The sequence below is a fragment of the Epinephelus moara genome, chromosome 7 (assembly GCF_006386435.1).
Source record: "Epinephelus moara isolate mb chromosome 7, YSFRI_EMoa_1.0, whole genome shotgun sequence".
Lineage (NCBI taxonomy): Eukaryota > Metazoa > Chordata > Actinopteri > Perciformes > Serranidae > Epinephelus > Epinephelus moara.
This window is the reverse complement of record NC_065512.1, coordinates 21,146,561-21,160,569: the sequence shown is the minus strand read 5'-3', so window position 1 is coordinate 21,160,569 and position 14,009 is coordinate 21,146,561. Positions and strand designations below refer to the sequence as shown.

The following is a 14,009-nucleotide window of genomic DNA, read 5'->3' as shown; positions in this document are numbered from 1 at the left end:
GCTATCACTGACAGGTTGAATGGTGTACGTGTTGGCCTTTGTTTTGTGTTTATATTTTTCCTATCTTTATATCTGCGGCACACTGAGTTGCCAGCCAGCTTGAGTTTACATTTGTACTTTCTTTTTTCTTCCCCTATCGCTGGAATTTTCCTTTGTAAAGAGCACTGACAAAAGCTCAGGTGATTTCCGCATGAGTGACTTTGGGAGGAGGAGGGTGGTCAAAGTTCCAGGTCCAAAGTCAACAAACAGCCACGGTCTTAAGATGAAGGACCCTATCAGCACCTGCTCTGTAAGTATTTCTTTGAAAAGTCCAGCTCAGTGTCGACTTCCGAAAAGCACTGGGTAAAGAAAATAAGATTTCAGTATGCAATTGTTTTCACAGCTAACTTTGTATTGGTTTGAACTCAGTGGATTCAGGCCATTATTGCTTTGTGGCAAACACCTCATGGAGGCTTGTTCTCTGTCTTTCAGTATAACCAGCTCTACCAGAATGTGAAGAGATTTTCAAAAAATGGGGAGTACTTCTGCAAAGAGCTTATGACAGTTTTTCAGCAAAGGTAGATTAAACACAGACATGGCCTTTAGACTAATGACAGCCGGAGTTACTGTTTGACTCAGTTTTTGTCTCTTGCTGTAACCGTTTCCTGTTCTAGGGCTGAGCTGGAACATACCTACGCCAAAGGACTACAAAAACTTGCTGGCAAACTCATCAGGGCCTCCAAAGAAATGCCAAACAAGTAAGTGATGCAGTGTTTTTAATTAACTCTGTCTTTTGTCTGTTTTGTGTTAAACATGATCTCCTCCTGGGGACTAACTGCTTGGTGGCGAACAGAAATAATGGTATCACGGGATATGACATGTGCCCAGCAAGTTAGATGTGATCAAAACACAGGCAGGTGTTGAGTTAATGAGCCCACAGCTCTAACCTTTTCATGCTGACTCCCCACTCAGTTCCACCTACAGCGCCTGGTGTCATGTGTCAGATGAGATGTACTCGAGAGCCGATGCCCACAGGTAGTTTTCAACCCGAGTTCACCTCATAACTGTGCCTGTCCGCAGAGTAAAACCAGAGATCTGTTGTTGAATATGGCGTGTTGTTCTCTTTTCAGATCATTAGGAAATGCATTTCAACAGGAGGCAATTCTGGAAATACGACAAGTCTTAGACGAGCATAATAAGAGGAAGAGGCCTGTATGGAATTGATTCTTTATCTTCCTGTATCTGTCTGTTCCAAGGTTCCAGCCATAATATGTGTCTGACCTTTTCTGTGCTTTAATAGCTTGACAGTGCCATTGAAAGAACTGGAAAACTTGTTACTGCTAATTGGAGTGAGCAACTCAAGGTAAAGGGAAGAAAGGTGTTTAAATATAGCAGAGATATGAGTCAGCTATGACACAGCTGCTGCACAGACACTTATTATTAGCATGCCCATCCATAAATGCTTCATACAAAAAGTTTGCATGACTGTTATGGTAAACTTTATAGTGAAACCTTTATAGTATATATAATGTATAATAGATACCTGCATAATGTATTACAGCACATGCATAATGCATTACTGAGTTGATACAAGCTTTAATAATGTATAATGGTGTGTTAAAACAGTTATGAGCCATTGAAAGCAGGATCACAATACTTTACAAATTCAAGGATTATAATAGTTTGTGCTCATGCATGACTATACACAACATGCCATAAAATCTTGGTAGTGTTAAGGAAGTATTACGACCAACCATAACTACACTTTATGCTCAGCATCATAATGTCCGTATGGCTTTACAGCCTGTCCTGCAAAATGGGTGAATTGATCATGGGTGTGTTATGTTTGAATTTATGAAGTATTATAAAAACAACATTTGCAGTTGCTACAATACACCATACATCATCAGGTTTATGGCAACTTTTACAACCTAGTATGAATGTGTTAGAATGCATTATGCCAGTGGTTCCCAACTGGTGGGTCGCAGTCCCAAAGTGTGTCATGGTCTCATTCTGAATGGACCACAAGCGACTTGCGAGCATGTCAAGATTATTAAAAAATACGCTTTATTTTGAAGTACAGCAAATTTCCGGCATAGAGCTTTTATTTTAAAGTGCCGTTTCCTGCTGTAGTGTGAGTGACTAACAGATAGATACTTGACAGAGACAGCAAACTGGCTCAACGACATGGCCAAACTCTAGTATTACGCTGAATATATGATAAGTCTTCCTTTCAATTTACAGTAGTATCTAAAATAACTGAATAAATGGAATGACTCAAATATTAAAGGAATACTACACCCACATTTGACCAATTATAAATCAGTTAGTCATGCCGTGGTACCTTGAATTTGTGAAGAAAGCTTTGTTTTGCTTGCATGCCTTCACGGAAACACATTGATTTATTGTTTGTTTGGGGACAACAATTGACATCTGCAAAACTAACATCCATTTACAAACTCCAATGCAACTTGTGCAGTGTAATCCAAGCCTCATTAACCAGTCCTACGCTCAGAAATTCCCAAACATGAATTTTTGCAACAAAAAAAAACCCTTAGTATTTGAGTCTGGCTTTGAGGAGAGCAGATAAGTTTCACTTTCAGTTCAGTTTAAATAGTAAGGTTTTGGAGAAAATGCATGTGTTTTGGAAGTACTGAGCATACAACTGGATAAATGTAACATGGATTATACTGAACAAGTTGTGTAATAGTTTTTTAATACACGTTTGGATATAGTTTTCCTGCTTTTAAACTGGTCGGCAATCAATCAATAAATCAGTACGTTTGCAGTTTTCTGCAGAGGCCTGCGAGAAAAACAATGTTTTCTTCACAAATTTAAGGTTGACAAGACTAAAGCCCAGTTCAGACCAAAGATTCGTGACACAACGAGTTGAAACAGGCAACTGCTTGCAATGTGTAGTTCTGCAATATTCTAAGAACCTGCCAGTTCACACCGATGCAACTAGATGAGACGGTGTATCATCTCTATGCAACAACTCTCTGTACTTCCGTTCTGATTTCCAGCTTTTTTAGGCTTATTTTGTGGCTGAAAATAATTTGTAGCTTCTTAAAATATAAATGAGGATAGTGATAGCGAGCTACTGGCTACATTTATAGTAGTGATTAAACCGCGAAAAACAGAAACAAAAGAAAAATTTGATAAAATGAAAAAACAAGCATCAGATGGAGTGTCAATTAATCAGTAAATGAGAATGTGTGGAGAGGCATAAGAACGTACAGCGAGCAACAGCAGCGAGCCACTGTCTGACACCAGCATACAGTGAGGACGGAAACAGAGGGCTCGGCTGAGAGAACTGCAGCCATTTTGACTTGACCAGCAGACTTCACTACAAGCTAATTGGCTGTTGAAACAGGTGACATACTTCATGTCCTACAACCAGCTGCCAGCGATTTGACCAGCTGAGTTGCAGATGACACCATCAGCCGGCTTTAGTCAAGCTCAGACTGGCAACCTTTCTCTGCAGCACTCTAAAACGGTTTCGTCTCGTTGCAAAGTTTTGGTCAGAAACGGGCTTAACTGATCTACAAATGGTCATTTTTAGGATTTGAAATGTTCCTTTAATGTAAAAAACAACAACAAGGTATTCATCATATAAATGAGTCATAGGCAGCTGCAGTTTAATGAACCACTAACCTTGCCACACCTGTGTATACACTGGCTCAAATTTAAAATGGCAAAGTGCTGAATGTAAGCTTATTCAGTGTTTACCTAGGCCTGTATAATCATGTTATAGCAGTGATATTTTAATGTGTTTTCTCTTCTGAATCAGATAAAGAAGAAATTAAATGGACTAACAAGAGAGCATGAGGCTTTGTTCAACTTTGTTGAAAACAACAGACAAATTTGCACAGAAAAAGAAAAACAAAAGGTTCAGTATATGGTTACCAAACCAGTTTTTCACCACCACATATATTCCCATCATCTGGGAGAGAATGCTTGCTGGAAAAGGTGCCAACACTGAATTTTTTTTTTCCCCTATTCTTGACTACAGATGCTGAACAGGCTGACTAAGTCAGCAGAGATGCAGGCGCGGGTGGATGAGGAGTACTTTAATATTAACATGGAGGGGCATCAGATGAGACTCAAGTGGGAAAACACACTGAAAAACTGCTACCAGGTGCGGAAAAATGCTCTCCTGCTTTTCATACTGCAGGCACTTAGCTGTTCACCTTACCCAGAGAGGCTTTTTGTGGGTGAACAGGTAGGTTCAGTGTCTTGCTCAAGGACACCTCATTTGTGTTAAGAGTTTGAACCGGTGAGCTTTGGGTTGCAGAAAATGCTCTATAAGCACCGGGTCAGTCTACCACCCAAGAACTCTGTTTGGAGCACCAAATTACCACAGCACAGCCAGTTTATTCTGCAGCTTATTTCATGCTGTTTTCTCTGAGATACACACAGCGTGCAGCCATGAATGGTAGCTTTTGGTTACTGTGCAATCGTTCCAGTCACTATGACCTTGTTATCCGTGCTTGTATTTAAATCTACCCCAGGTTTAGATGACAATCCACCAGCAGGAGGTGATATGTTAGGGTATTACATGCTGCACAGAGTAAAGGATGATTGAATGTGCTGCATACAACACATTAAAGTGCAATATGTTCTGCTTTTTCAGATCATACAGGAGCTGGAGAAACAGCGAATTGAAGTTCTGTGCAATACTCTGAATCGATACAACCTCCACATGTCCAGCTTTGGACAGACTCTCAAACATGTAAGACATCTTTACCTCCATCCTGCTCATACATTTGCACTAAATCCCTTGATGGGTATTATAACAAATATCTGCCTCTTCCAGGGCCAAAGACAGATAGAACAGACCGTCCAAAGGGCGGACATGGATAAAGACATACAAACTCTGGTGGAAGAAAACAGCATCACCGCTGACGATCACAAAACTGAGTTTCTGATGGCTGATTATTTTGTAAGTCTGCCTTTTTTTTTTTGCTCTGAGAAGGCTTGTCTGCAGGCCACAGGCTCATTCAGTGACTCACCCATTCAAAGACACACCCAGTCATCTCTGCAGGGGGTTTCTTTTGATGGGGGCGTCGAAGACACAGAAATGAAGATGCACTTATAATTTTGTGACAGGGCCTCACATGAAGGCTGTTTTTAAGTGTGCTCTAATGGTTATTTACTGTTTTGTTCATTTTAAATCATGCAGCTGTTAGGTTGTAGTCAGGTCTCTTGAAAACAGGACAGTAATCTCAATTGGATTTACCTGATTCAATTAAAGGTAATATACTGTTTGTGCAGAGTACCGTGCAGTAGTGACGATAGCATGGTTTGTAAAAATGTCTGGCAAATACAGCACAAAAAAACCTCGTAGCCTCGGCACAAAACAGCATCAATATTAGATTTTAACCAAGACCATCATAGTAACTGATGTGTGATCTGTGATCTGGACACACCAGGAGGAGGACAGCAAATCATTAATGGCCAAAGACCGAAGAAAAGAGGCCGTTAAACTCAAACTCCAGCGCCTGGAGGAAAGCATTACAAAAACAAAGAAGGATCGAGAAGGCGAGTTCAGCACATTATCCATTAAATAATGCATTAAAATCACAAAATATAATCTGATGGAGGCGGAAAAATGGTCTTTCAGTCCAACTCTGAATCATAATGCAGAGTCCCATGTGAGGTCATTCGTTCTTGTTTCTAAGTCACCTTCGACATTTTGTTTCAGGAATTGAAAACCTGATGAGAACATATTCTGAAAATCCATCTTTCTCAAACCAAAAGAACCTTGAGGAAACTGAGCAGCAGATCGATGAGGTAAACATTTACAGCCTGTGTAGAGTGGATGAATATTGATGTGTACAGATGGGTGTTTAGTTAAACTCATCATGAATCACATTTCATTAACGCAGCTGCCTTTTTACTTGTAGTGTACTCTAAAACTGGATCTTCTCGAGGCCACTCACTACAAACTCTCTGCATCACTGTCTGAAATAGAGGGGGGACCCAAGTCCTTTCACCGATTTCGTGACAGCATTGTAAAATGGAAAGATAAGGTAAGACTTAATGCATCATCTTGAGGACATGAGGTATGTTCTGAGGTAATGGAAGCCTGTACGTTAAAGGAAAGGTTCCAACTGTAATGTCATTGGTTTGAATGGGAAACAGGGAAAACAGAATTAAACTCTTCCTTAACATATTTCACAGGTGCATCTCAGTGACGATTGGTACACAATTAATAACCTGGTGTCATATTGAATTCGGGAAGAAAAGTATGTTTTTCTCACATGCCTGAACAATGAACGAAGAATCCAAAAAAACCCACATCAAAACATTCATTGTCAACTGTTTATCCTGGTACAAGGTCGAGAGGAGCCTGTCTCATATAATCCCATTCTGGATAGGTCGCTGGACTATCCCAGGGCTGACACATAGAGGCAGACAACCATTGTTTTCTTAAGATATTTTATAGGGCCACTTTGCCTTTAATCGATAGGACAGATAAGTGCGAAAGGGGGAGAGAGAAGAGGGAGTGACGTGCAGCAAACGGCCACAGGCTGGAGTCGATCCTGGGCCGCTGCCTTGTATATGGGGCGCCTGCTCTATCCACTAGGCCACCGACCCCCCAACCATTCGTTTTTTTAAACACTAGTCTCATGCACAGACAAGTAGACAGCATATATTTTTCAGGTAAATGTGTTATGCTGAATTAAGGAAGTTGCTTGTAGGTGATTTCAGTGGTCTCAGATGTTGATTCCCAACCTTTTTAGTCGGTTGAGTTCAAGTACCCCTGCACTGACATCACCTTTCATGTTTCAAATGTGTTTTCAATTTTAAACTGAATGTCATCTATTGATTACACAGCACGAATATTCTTCTCATTCATTGTGCAAGACAGTTATGTTGTGACCGTTTAGGCTTGGTCCCTTTTTTCCCCTTTTAAACAGGTTGTATTTTCTCACTTGGTTCTTTTCAGCCCTCTAAACAGACTCAGAGCGATGACTCAGCATTTTTTGCGCGTATGTGAACACTCCAAAAGAACTCAGACCCCTTTGTAACGAACCGTAGGCTACTTTGAAAACCTCAGGAGGTGGTCTGAGTGCGATTCACTTGACCTGCGCATTGTGAACACAAAGCACTCCAGGTTCGCTTTGCTCTTTGCCATTGTATTTAGCCCTCTAGATCACAAGCTGTTGCACCGGGACGCTTGAAAAAACAGACGAAACCATGTCAGCCTGTAATGCTTGCAAGGATGCAGGATGAGGGAACGGAAGATACAACTTGGGTCTGGAGAACCGAGTCCCTTTTCTGTTAGTCCACTTCTTGGTGCACTTTAAGAGGACCGAATTTGGTCTGTTTCGAACAGGCTTTATGTGAAAACACCCTTAATTTGCATTTAAGATTTACAAGTATATTATGTAACCCAAACTATTTGTCTGCTTAAGGACTGTGAGCACAGCGTCGTTCAACTGACTCGTCCAGTCAAACTCAGGAGGGCTCCATATAGATCCCGACGATCACTGAGAGCTTCAATCATTTACAAAGGGCCCTCTCAGTTTGGGACACAGCAGTCTGTGGAGGCTTTACCGAGTGCCACCGACCAAGTCACTTCCACAGCTGTAACACATGAAACTGCAGCTGCAGAGTGTGTCGGCGCCGTTAACGGAGCCCTGTCTCACACTGATGATGACAAAGAACAAGGTAATGCATTTGCAGAGCAACACAAATATTTATTTACATTCAGCACATCAGGAATTAAACAATGAAAAACATCAATATTGAACAGGTCAAACAACATCAGAGCTGGGCAGTATAGGAAAATGCAAGGCCTTGTACAGTTTCACACCTGAACAGGATGATGAATTGGCATTGACAGAAGGTAAGTGGCTACTCAAGTGTACATTATCCAAAACAGATGAGGTTTATAACTAATCTAATAAAAATGACTGGATTTTTGTTTCACAGGAGATCTGCTAGACATTTATGGAAAGGAGGATAATGGTTGGTGGTTTGGCAAACTTAATGGGAAGACAGGCCATTTCCCATCAGCCTACGTTGAGGAGCTGCCTGTGTTGGGCAGCGTCAAATCATCTGATGCCTGAGCGACTTAACTCACCACCAAATGAACAAAACTCATCCTGAATCAAAGAGATTCACTTCTGCCAAAAAATCAGTGGCAACAACTAGGAGCCTTGTACCACCTACAACTACTGTAGTGTACTGACTGATATGCATAGCTTTAAAATGGTTAATAAAAACAAAAGTATGCAGTTTAATAATACATGTTCTCCTAGATCTGATTTTTTTCATTGCTTTCCCTGAAGTTTTTTTGACACTGTGATTTTTTATACCCATTGTTTTTATTTATGCTACACTGTGTACAGAAAAACAAATGAAGTTGTATTTTAATAGATTATAATGAACGTAAGTGAAAATGAAGCCCAGGGAAATGAAACTATGCTTATCTCCACCTACTTTAATCTGGGTAATGACATGAGAAAATTAAACTGTTTACCATTTACATGAATCATGACCAATTATTTTATTCATCTTTACTTCTGAAGAGCATCTACAGTAAACTGGTGAATTTTTTAAGGATTTAGAGACATTTACTCATGAACACCTGTTCTCTCAAGGCCAAACTCCGGGGTTTGAAATTATGCCAAATAAACAGTTTCCTCAAAACTGCAACACGACCATGCTCAGACACTTGTGCATAAAATTAACACCAGTATTTATGTAGTAACAAGTCCAGATTTTTATCGAACCTTTAACTTATTTTATACAAAAATGCATATTAAATCCATATCTATCAGTAATGAATAAATAAGGAGTGCTTTACTGTGTCAAAAGACATGGTGTTGTCAAAATCAGTGCTTTTTAAGGATAGGACAAACAGTCGAGTAAGAATTGAAATATAATATATATGGTTATAATGACTGTCAAGCTCACTTGTATTTGTTGGCAGAGTTAAAAGGATCTGAGGCACTCTGATTCTAAGTGAAAAATCCTTTATTTAATACATGGATAAGAGTATCATTTAGCTTCATATTTACAGTATCCACATTGCAGCAACAACTTCACTGCATGGCATTTTATTCTCCCATTCCTCCAATCTCAGCCGCGTGCCTGAGAGATAAACTCCTTCCTGATATTTGCCAGGAATGCGGCTAAGTTATTGGTCTCTTGAAGCCGTCTCTCCAAGGCTGGCAAACACTCGAGCACAGGGTCACTTGACACAACTGTAGAAATTGGAAACTTGATTATAGAAGACGTTTACATGGGCTATTGCAAGATAAGACAGGTGATATTTCATATTTTTTATTATTGTCTACAAATCCCACAAAAGACCAAAACCACCAGTGCATTAGCTTGTCTCTCGATACTTTTTAAAAATCTCTCTCTCTCTCTGTGGCACTGACACCAGATGTTTAGGACATGCTTATAAAAATATAGTTTTATTTTTAAGTAATTTCCTGTAACAGCTGAGAAATGTAGTTTTAGACAAATATTATACAAACAGGAGTGAACACAGCATTTGTCAGGGGACTATTTCTGGTGGCAGGTTAATACACAGTTGGTGCTCCAGTGTGCATTTACAGCAGCGGGGTGGTGTATGTAGGATTCATTCAAAATAAACAGCAGTCATGTTCGTGGAAAACACGGAACATGTCAGCCAGGGCAACAATATGGCACATTTATATGTTTTTTAATAGCTTCTGGACACTAATGGAGCTCTATGGCACAGAGGAATAACCTATATGAGGATTTGGCTACAAAGACAATACTTGTGAGGAGAATCAGATCATTGTTGGTTTTCTTATGGTATTTGTGACATAAATAAAAATATAGAATATTGTCAGTCTTGTTTTTTACATAAAGGCAAAGTCAGAATTTCATTAAACTGCACAACATTTTGATACAACAGTAGGTTTTCTGATGTACAATGTACCGTGTGTGTGTGTAACTTACTCTGGTATGATCTGTCTTCTGTAATCCCCATTGTGACAACGTAGGCGCTGTCCGGATCTGAAAGGCTGATATTCCGGAAAACAAACTGCAGCTTTCCACCTTCACGAAGACAATAAACACATTGTGTAAATTCTAAAGCCATAGTTACTTTAATTGAAGAGAGTCGGGGCATTGCCTGCGACAAGCTAAAATTACTGTATTATTTACTATTAATGTATAAAAACAATGATGATCATAGAAACAGGACTCAAGAAAGATACTTAATATGGAAATACCTTTAACCACTTGTGTTTTGCCAGAGATTGTTCGTATCTCCATCCCCAAATGATCCTGAAAGACGACTCTGGCTTTCTGAAGATTCCTCAGTCTGAGTTTGTTTGCTTTATTTTGAGACTCGATCACTGAAAAGAATAAAAAGTGCAGGGGTCAGTTACTAAAATTACCTTATGTCATTAAATTCTGTGACCCACATCATACATTTCACTTCATTTTCAAGTTTAAACTTACACTCTTTTCTCTTGACTTGTTCTTCTTTAAGTTTCTCTATCTTCTGGATGATGTCATCTTTCTGCATCTCCTTGTGCTGAATCTCAGATATCATTTCAGAAATGGCATGCTGTTTGCCTTTCAAAGATGCATTTTTCTGTTCCAAGTCTGGGGGACAAACATTGCATCACTCCAAGTACACTTTCACATAAACAATGATGCCTCTGAGGCTGCATTACATATTGTCCCAAACAAGTATGGGCCCATAGTCTGTATCAGAAAATGAGGAATAATTCAGCCATGAAAATAGAACAATAATACAGAGGGCATAGGGCCAGTATCAGTAACTTCAACAATCTTGTAAACATACTTAACACACACAACTGAGCATATGACTAACATGAATAGAACAGGCTGCTTTGTGGCCTAATGCATAAACTCACCTCTTGTGAATGTCTGTATTGTGTCAAACAGAATCTCATCATCCTTACATTTCTTTAAACATGTATCTGCACAAAAAGGAAAAAAACTTGTTAAAGACAGTCTGATTTTATTTCAATATGGACCCAAGAAGCAGTAGTTATTGCCAAGACAACAACAAATGGGAAACCTAATATACAATATCTCAAACATACCAAGTGCCGACTTCACAAACTGTCTGTGGGACTGGCACAGCTCTGTAGTCACGTCAATTATCTCCCCATATGTTTTAAGCTGTTTGTTGTGGATCTCCTCCATCGCACTGGTGAACCTGATACTCATGTTTGGATCGGTAATGGAAGACATGATGTTCACAATCTGCAATAAAGGCAACAGACAGCACAATGCTCATCATGTGCACAAACATCCTCATCTTGTGATACACTTTTTAAAAAACAAATTTTAGATTAGTTGCATGTTTTTGACTATAGATTGTAGCTGTTAATGCCATTGGTGTATTCTTGCTGCAAACTAAATTTCCTTCAGGGTAAGTTGAGGTTAAAGAAGAAAACAGAGATCAGCCAAAGTGCAATGCCCTGAAACTGATGATATGCCGCCCACCTACTGTAAATAATACTATTATATTAAGAGGAGGGCACCAGCCACCTATGGTAATTTCAACAGTAAAAATAAAAGGTAGCCCATGGCACAAATCAATATGTCCTCCTACTGCTGCACAGTAACGTCACACCTGCAAGGTAGGCCTACACGGTTGACAGCTCGGGATATAAATGAAGTAAAGTGGGATAGAAATTATTTAAAATGAATTAACCTTGAATTGAGATTGTTTTGGCAGACTTTCAAAGAACATAAGCAGCTTCAACTTCAGTATGCTAAGCAGTAGTTCGCACTTTGCAGTAGTTACTCAAGTGGTCCTCAAATATTTTTGGTTCAGCATCAGCACTCATGAAAGACTTTCATTAGTCTGAAAGCACTGAGGTAATAGTCCAAAGGGCCCCTTCTAAAAACTAAGAAAAGAGGTTTTGTTTGCTTCCATTTGGATGTGTGAATGCAACATTTTGCCAGGAGTATCAAGATGTTTAATGTCATTCTCACTGTCCTTCATATTAATAGCTGACACAATATTTTCTCTTGTTAGAGGTGCCAGTAGTTGGATTTTGGTTAAAAAACAGTCCTGCAAATGCTCCCAGGATGCCACAGTATATACAAAGGAAATACAGATGATCAGTAGTTTCAATTTCAGTATCACAAAAGTCACAGTGAATGTGATCAATATTAAATCTCAGTATTCCTTTTATAGGATGGACAATTTTAATTCAGAATGTTGAAGTAAACGTCATGTGTCTTTCATCTTACCGGATAAGTACTGTAGTTAGATCTCTATTTTTTAATGTCTGCCTAAGAATATAGTTGAAGATGGAGATTCTGTTTGATTGTATTGGATACAGTATTTTAGCTGGGTGATGGTGTACACATTTTTAAAAGTTTTCTCAGCCAGAAAATCATGCAAGACTGTTCATATATGTTAAGGTATAATATTCTGTCTGAAACAGGGATTGCGTTAATTACTAAAACTGAGCATGTGTGCAAGCCATGTCATATTTTGGACAGAAGTTTTCATATAATATTCAGTCACCCTGACCATTAATAAGATGGGTTACTAACCAAATATCTTTCTTCATCCAATGCTGTGAGATTAGCCATTACTACTACTTATACTATTTTATTTCGTTTCATTTTACCCTTTTTACTCAACTTTTTTATATAATTTAAGTTATCTCTCTTAACTGATGTGACTTGTAAATGGAGAATGTGATCTATGCCTTGTTTTGCTTAAATAAAGCGACAGTTGATTTCCAGACAATATAAAAATGACATTTTATAGTTTCCTTGGCAAGTGTTACCAGTGTTAATCACAGAAAACATCTCTATGACAATGACTGTTGTTAATCGTCAGTTACGTTAAAGCTAATAATAGAACAGTGCGAGCAACTGACGTCCGTCCAAGTTGACGGGTGACGTTACCGTTAACGGACTCCGTTACCGAGCTCACAAACGGGGTTAACGTTATTATCTCCCTGTTGAACATTACTGACTAACTTGACAGTTAACACCCAACCCGAGTGTGAGTGGTGAACACTATGGTGTAAGCCCAAGTGGCTACATTAGCTGCTAACGTTAGCTGGGAAACATTAGCCGTTAGTTAGCCTTAGCTTGTCCAGAGCTCACGTCACTTAGGTATGAAATTAAACTAGGGTGATTTGTTTACGGAATTACATTGAATTAGCTACTTAATTTAAATGTGGACGCAATAAAATTACTCACATGATGTGTGGCGGCCAATCTTTTTAATATGACGCTACGTCTTGTTACTGAAACTGTCGTTATTTTCAAATATCCGCGGTCTGTATACAGGGGGCGGGGACTGAACACCGGAAATGACGTTTTCCCTTGTTTTACTTCCGCCTACAAATCAGCTGAATAACAGTTTTTACAATTAAGTGTTTTGTGTTAATGTACCCGAACAGAAAACGTGGCTACTGTATGATTATGTTATTTCGTGTTAAGCTTCTAATAATAAGTTGAAGAGCGCTTAGAATTTCCCACAATGCATTTTTATGTTTTTAATTGTGATTTTATACCACCTTGTGGTGAAACTGAGGAAGTTCAAGTGGGCCCAGACTCCCAAACATCAAGTTCAAAATAGGCTGCTGTATGTCAAAACATTATCATTGCCATTTTTTTATGTGCAAGTGCTCTTACAACAGTGACTGTGGATTTAAAATGGGAAGAAAACACAGTGATGATAAATATATGCCTAACTGGATGCCAGATGGACTGTGTTTTTCAGATCCAGTATTATGGGAAGCACATTTTGTTGCCACGTTCACCGAGAAAGAGAATATTAATGAGGCTGAAAGGATCCAGGGGGTTACGAGGGGCACTGTCCCTTTTAGTGTGTACAATGGCTAATATGTAACAGCCTTAAAAGCAATGGTCTGTGAAACACAGTCAGTGGTGTAAACAGTTTTTGTAACACCTCTCAAAATGCTGAGCTCTCATGACGTAGGAACACATTATTTTATTCCTTGTGGGGTCAAACTGAAGAGCTTGATGTTGTTGCCATGGCTCTGTTGAATGATTTATGATGCCAC

General features: G+C 39.2%; 2 protein-coding genes across 4 annotated transcripts; one reads left to right on the top strand and one right to left on the bottom strand.

Annotated features, from left to right (window-relative positions):
* The first annotated feature begins 215 nt into the window (after positions 1 to 215).
* On the top strand, positions 216 to 8,815 carry nostrin (nitric oxide synthase trafficking). 3 transcript variants are annotated; one of them, XM_050049681.1, is made up of 16 exons: positions 216 to 289; positions 472 to 557; positions 654 to 737; positions 952 to 1,014; positions 1,110 to 1,191; positions 1,280 to 1,342; positions 3,770 to 3,868; positions 3,992 to 4,117; positions 4,613 to 4,711; positions 4,796 to 4,921; positions 5,412 to 5,520; positions 5,684 to 5,772; positions 5,886 to 6,011; positions 7,401 to 7,656; positions 7,742 to 7,834; positions 7,921 to 8,815. In XM_050049681.1, exons 1-16 carry the CDS (start codon positions 263 to 265, stop codon positions 8,055 to 8,057), a joined length of 1,665 nt encoding a protein of 554 aa, XP_049905638.1. In that variant the 5' UTR covers positions 216 to 262; the 3' UTR covers positions 8,058 to 8,815. The 3 variants fall into 3 exon arrangements, with proteins under 3 accessions (XP_049905638.1, XP_049905639.1, XP_049905640.1); XM_050049683.1 differs by lacking the exon at positions 216 to 289 and adding an exon at positions 291 to 342; XM_050049682.1 differs by lacking the exon at positions 1,280 to 1,342 and having other exon boundaries at positions 227 to 289.
* A 136-nt stretch (positions 8,816 to 8,951) lies between these two features.
* spc25 (SPC25 component of NDC80 kinetochore complex) lies at positions 8,952 to 13,291 on the bottom strand. The gene is made up of 7 exons (XM_050049684.1): positions 13,180 to 13,291; positions 11,049 to 11,211; positions 10,857 to 10,922; positions 10,435 to 10,581; positions 10,203 to 10,328; positions 9,928 to 10,026; positions 8,952 to 9,197 (listed from the first exon to the last, which is right to left on the bottom strand). The coding sequence occupies exons 2-7, from the start codon at positions 11,197 to 11,199 to the stop codon at positions 9,073 to 9,075; spliced, it is 714 nt and encodes a 237-aa protein (XP_049905641.1). The 5' UTR covers positions 11,200 to 11,211; positions 13,180 to 13,291; the 3' UTR covers positions 8,952 to 9,072.
* Positions 13,292 to 14,009: the final 718 nt, after the last annotated feature.

What these genes read in the sequence shown, in the direction of transcription:
- nostrin (XM_050049681.1), top strand. Translation starts at nt 263, where the DNA reads ATGAAGGACCCTATCAGCACCTGCTCT. An exon ending in ATGACAGTTTTTCAGCAAAG is followed by an intron (nt 558 to 653) that starts GTAGATTAAACA and finishes TTCCTGTTCTAG; the next exon opens with GGCTGAGCTGGAACATACCT. An exon ending in TTGTAAAATGGAAAGATAAG is followed by an intron (nt 6,012 to 7,400) that starts GTAAGACTTAAT and finishes TGTCTGCTTAAG; the next exon opens with GACTGTGAGCACAGCGTCGT.
- spc25 (XM_050049684.1), bottom strand. Translation starts at nt 11,199, where the DNA reads ATGTCTTCCATTACCGATCCAAACATGAGTATCAGGTTCACCAGTGCG. An exon ending in GTTTGTGAAGTCGGCACTTG is followed by an intron (nt 10,923 to 11,048) that starts GTATGTTTGAGA and finishes CTTTTTGTGCAG; the next exon opens with ATACATGTTTAAAGAAATGT. An exon ending in AGAAGACAGATCATACCAGA is followed by an intron (nt 9,198 to 9,927) that starts GTAAGTTACACA and finishes CAATTTCTACAG; the next exon opens with TTGTGTCAAGTGACCCTGTG.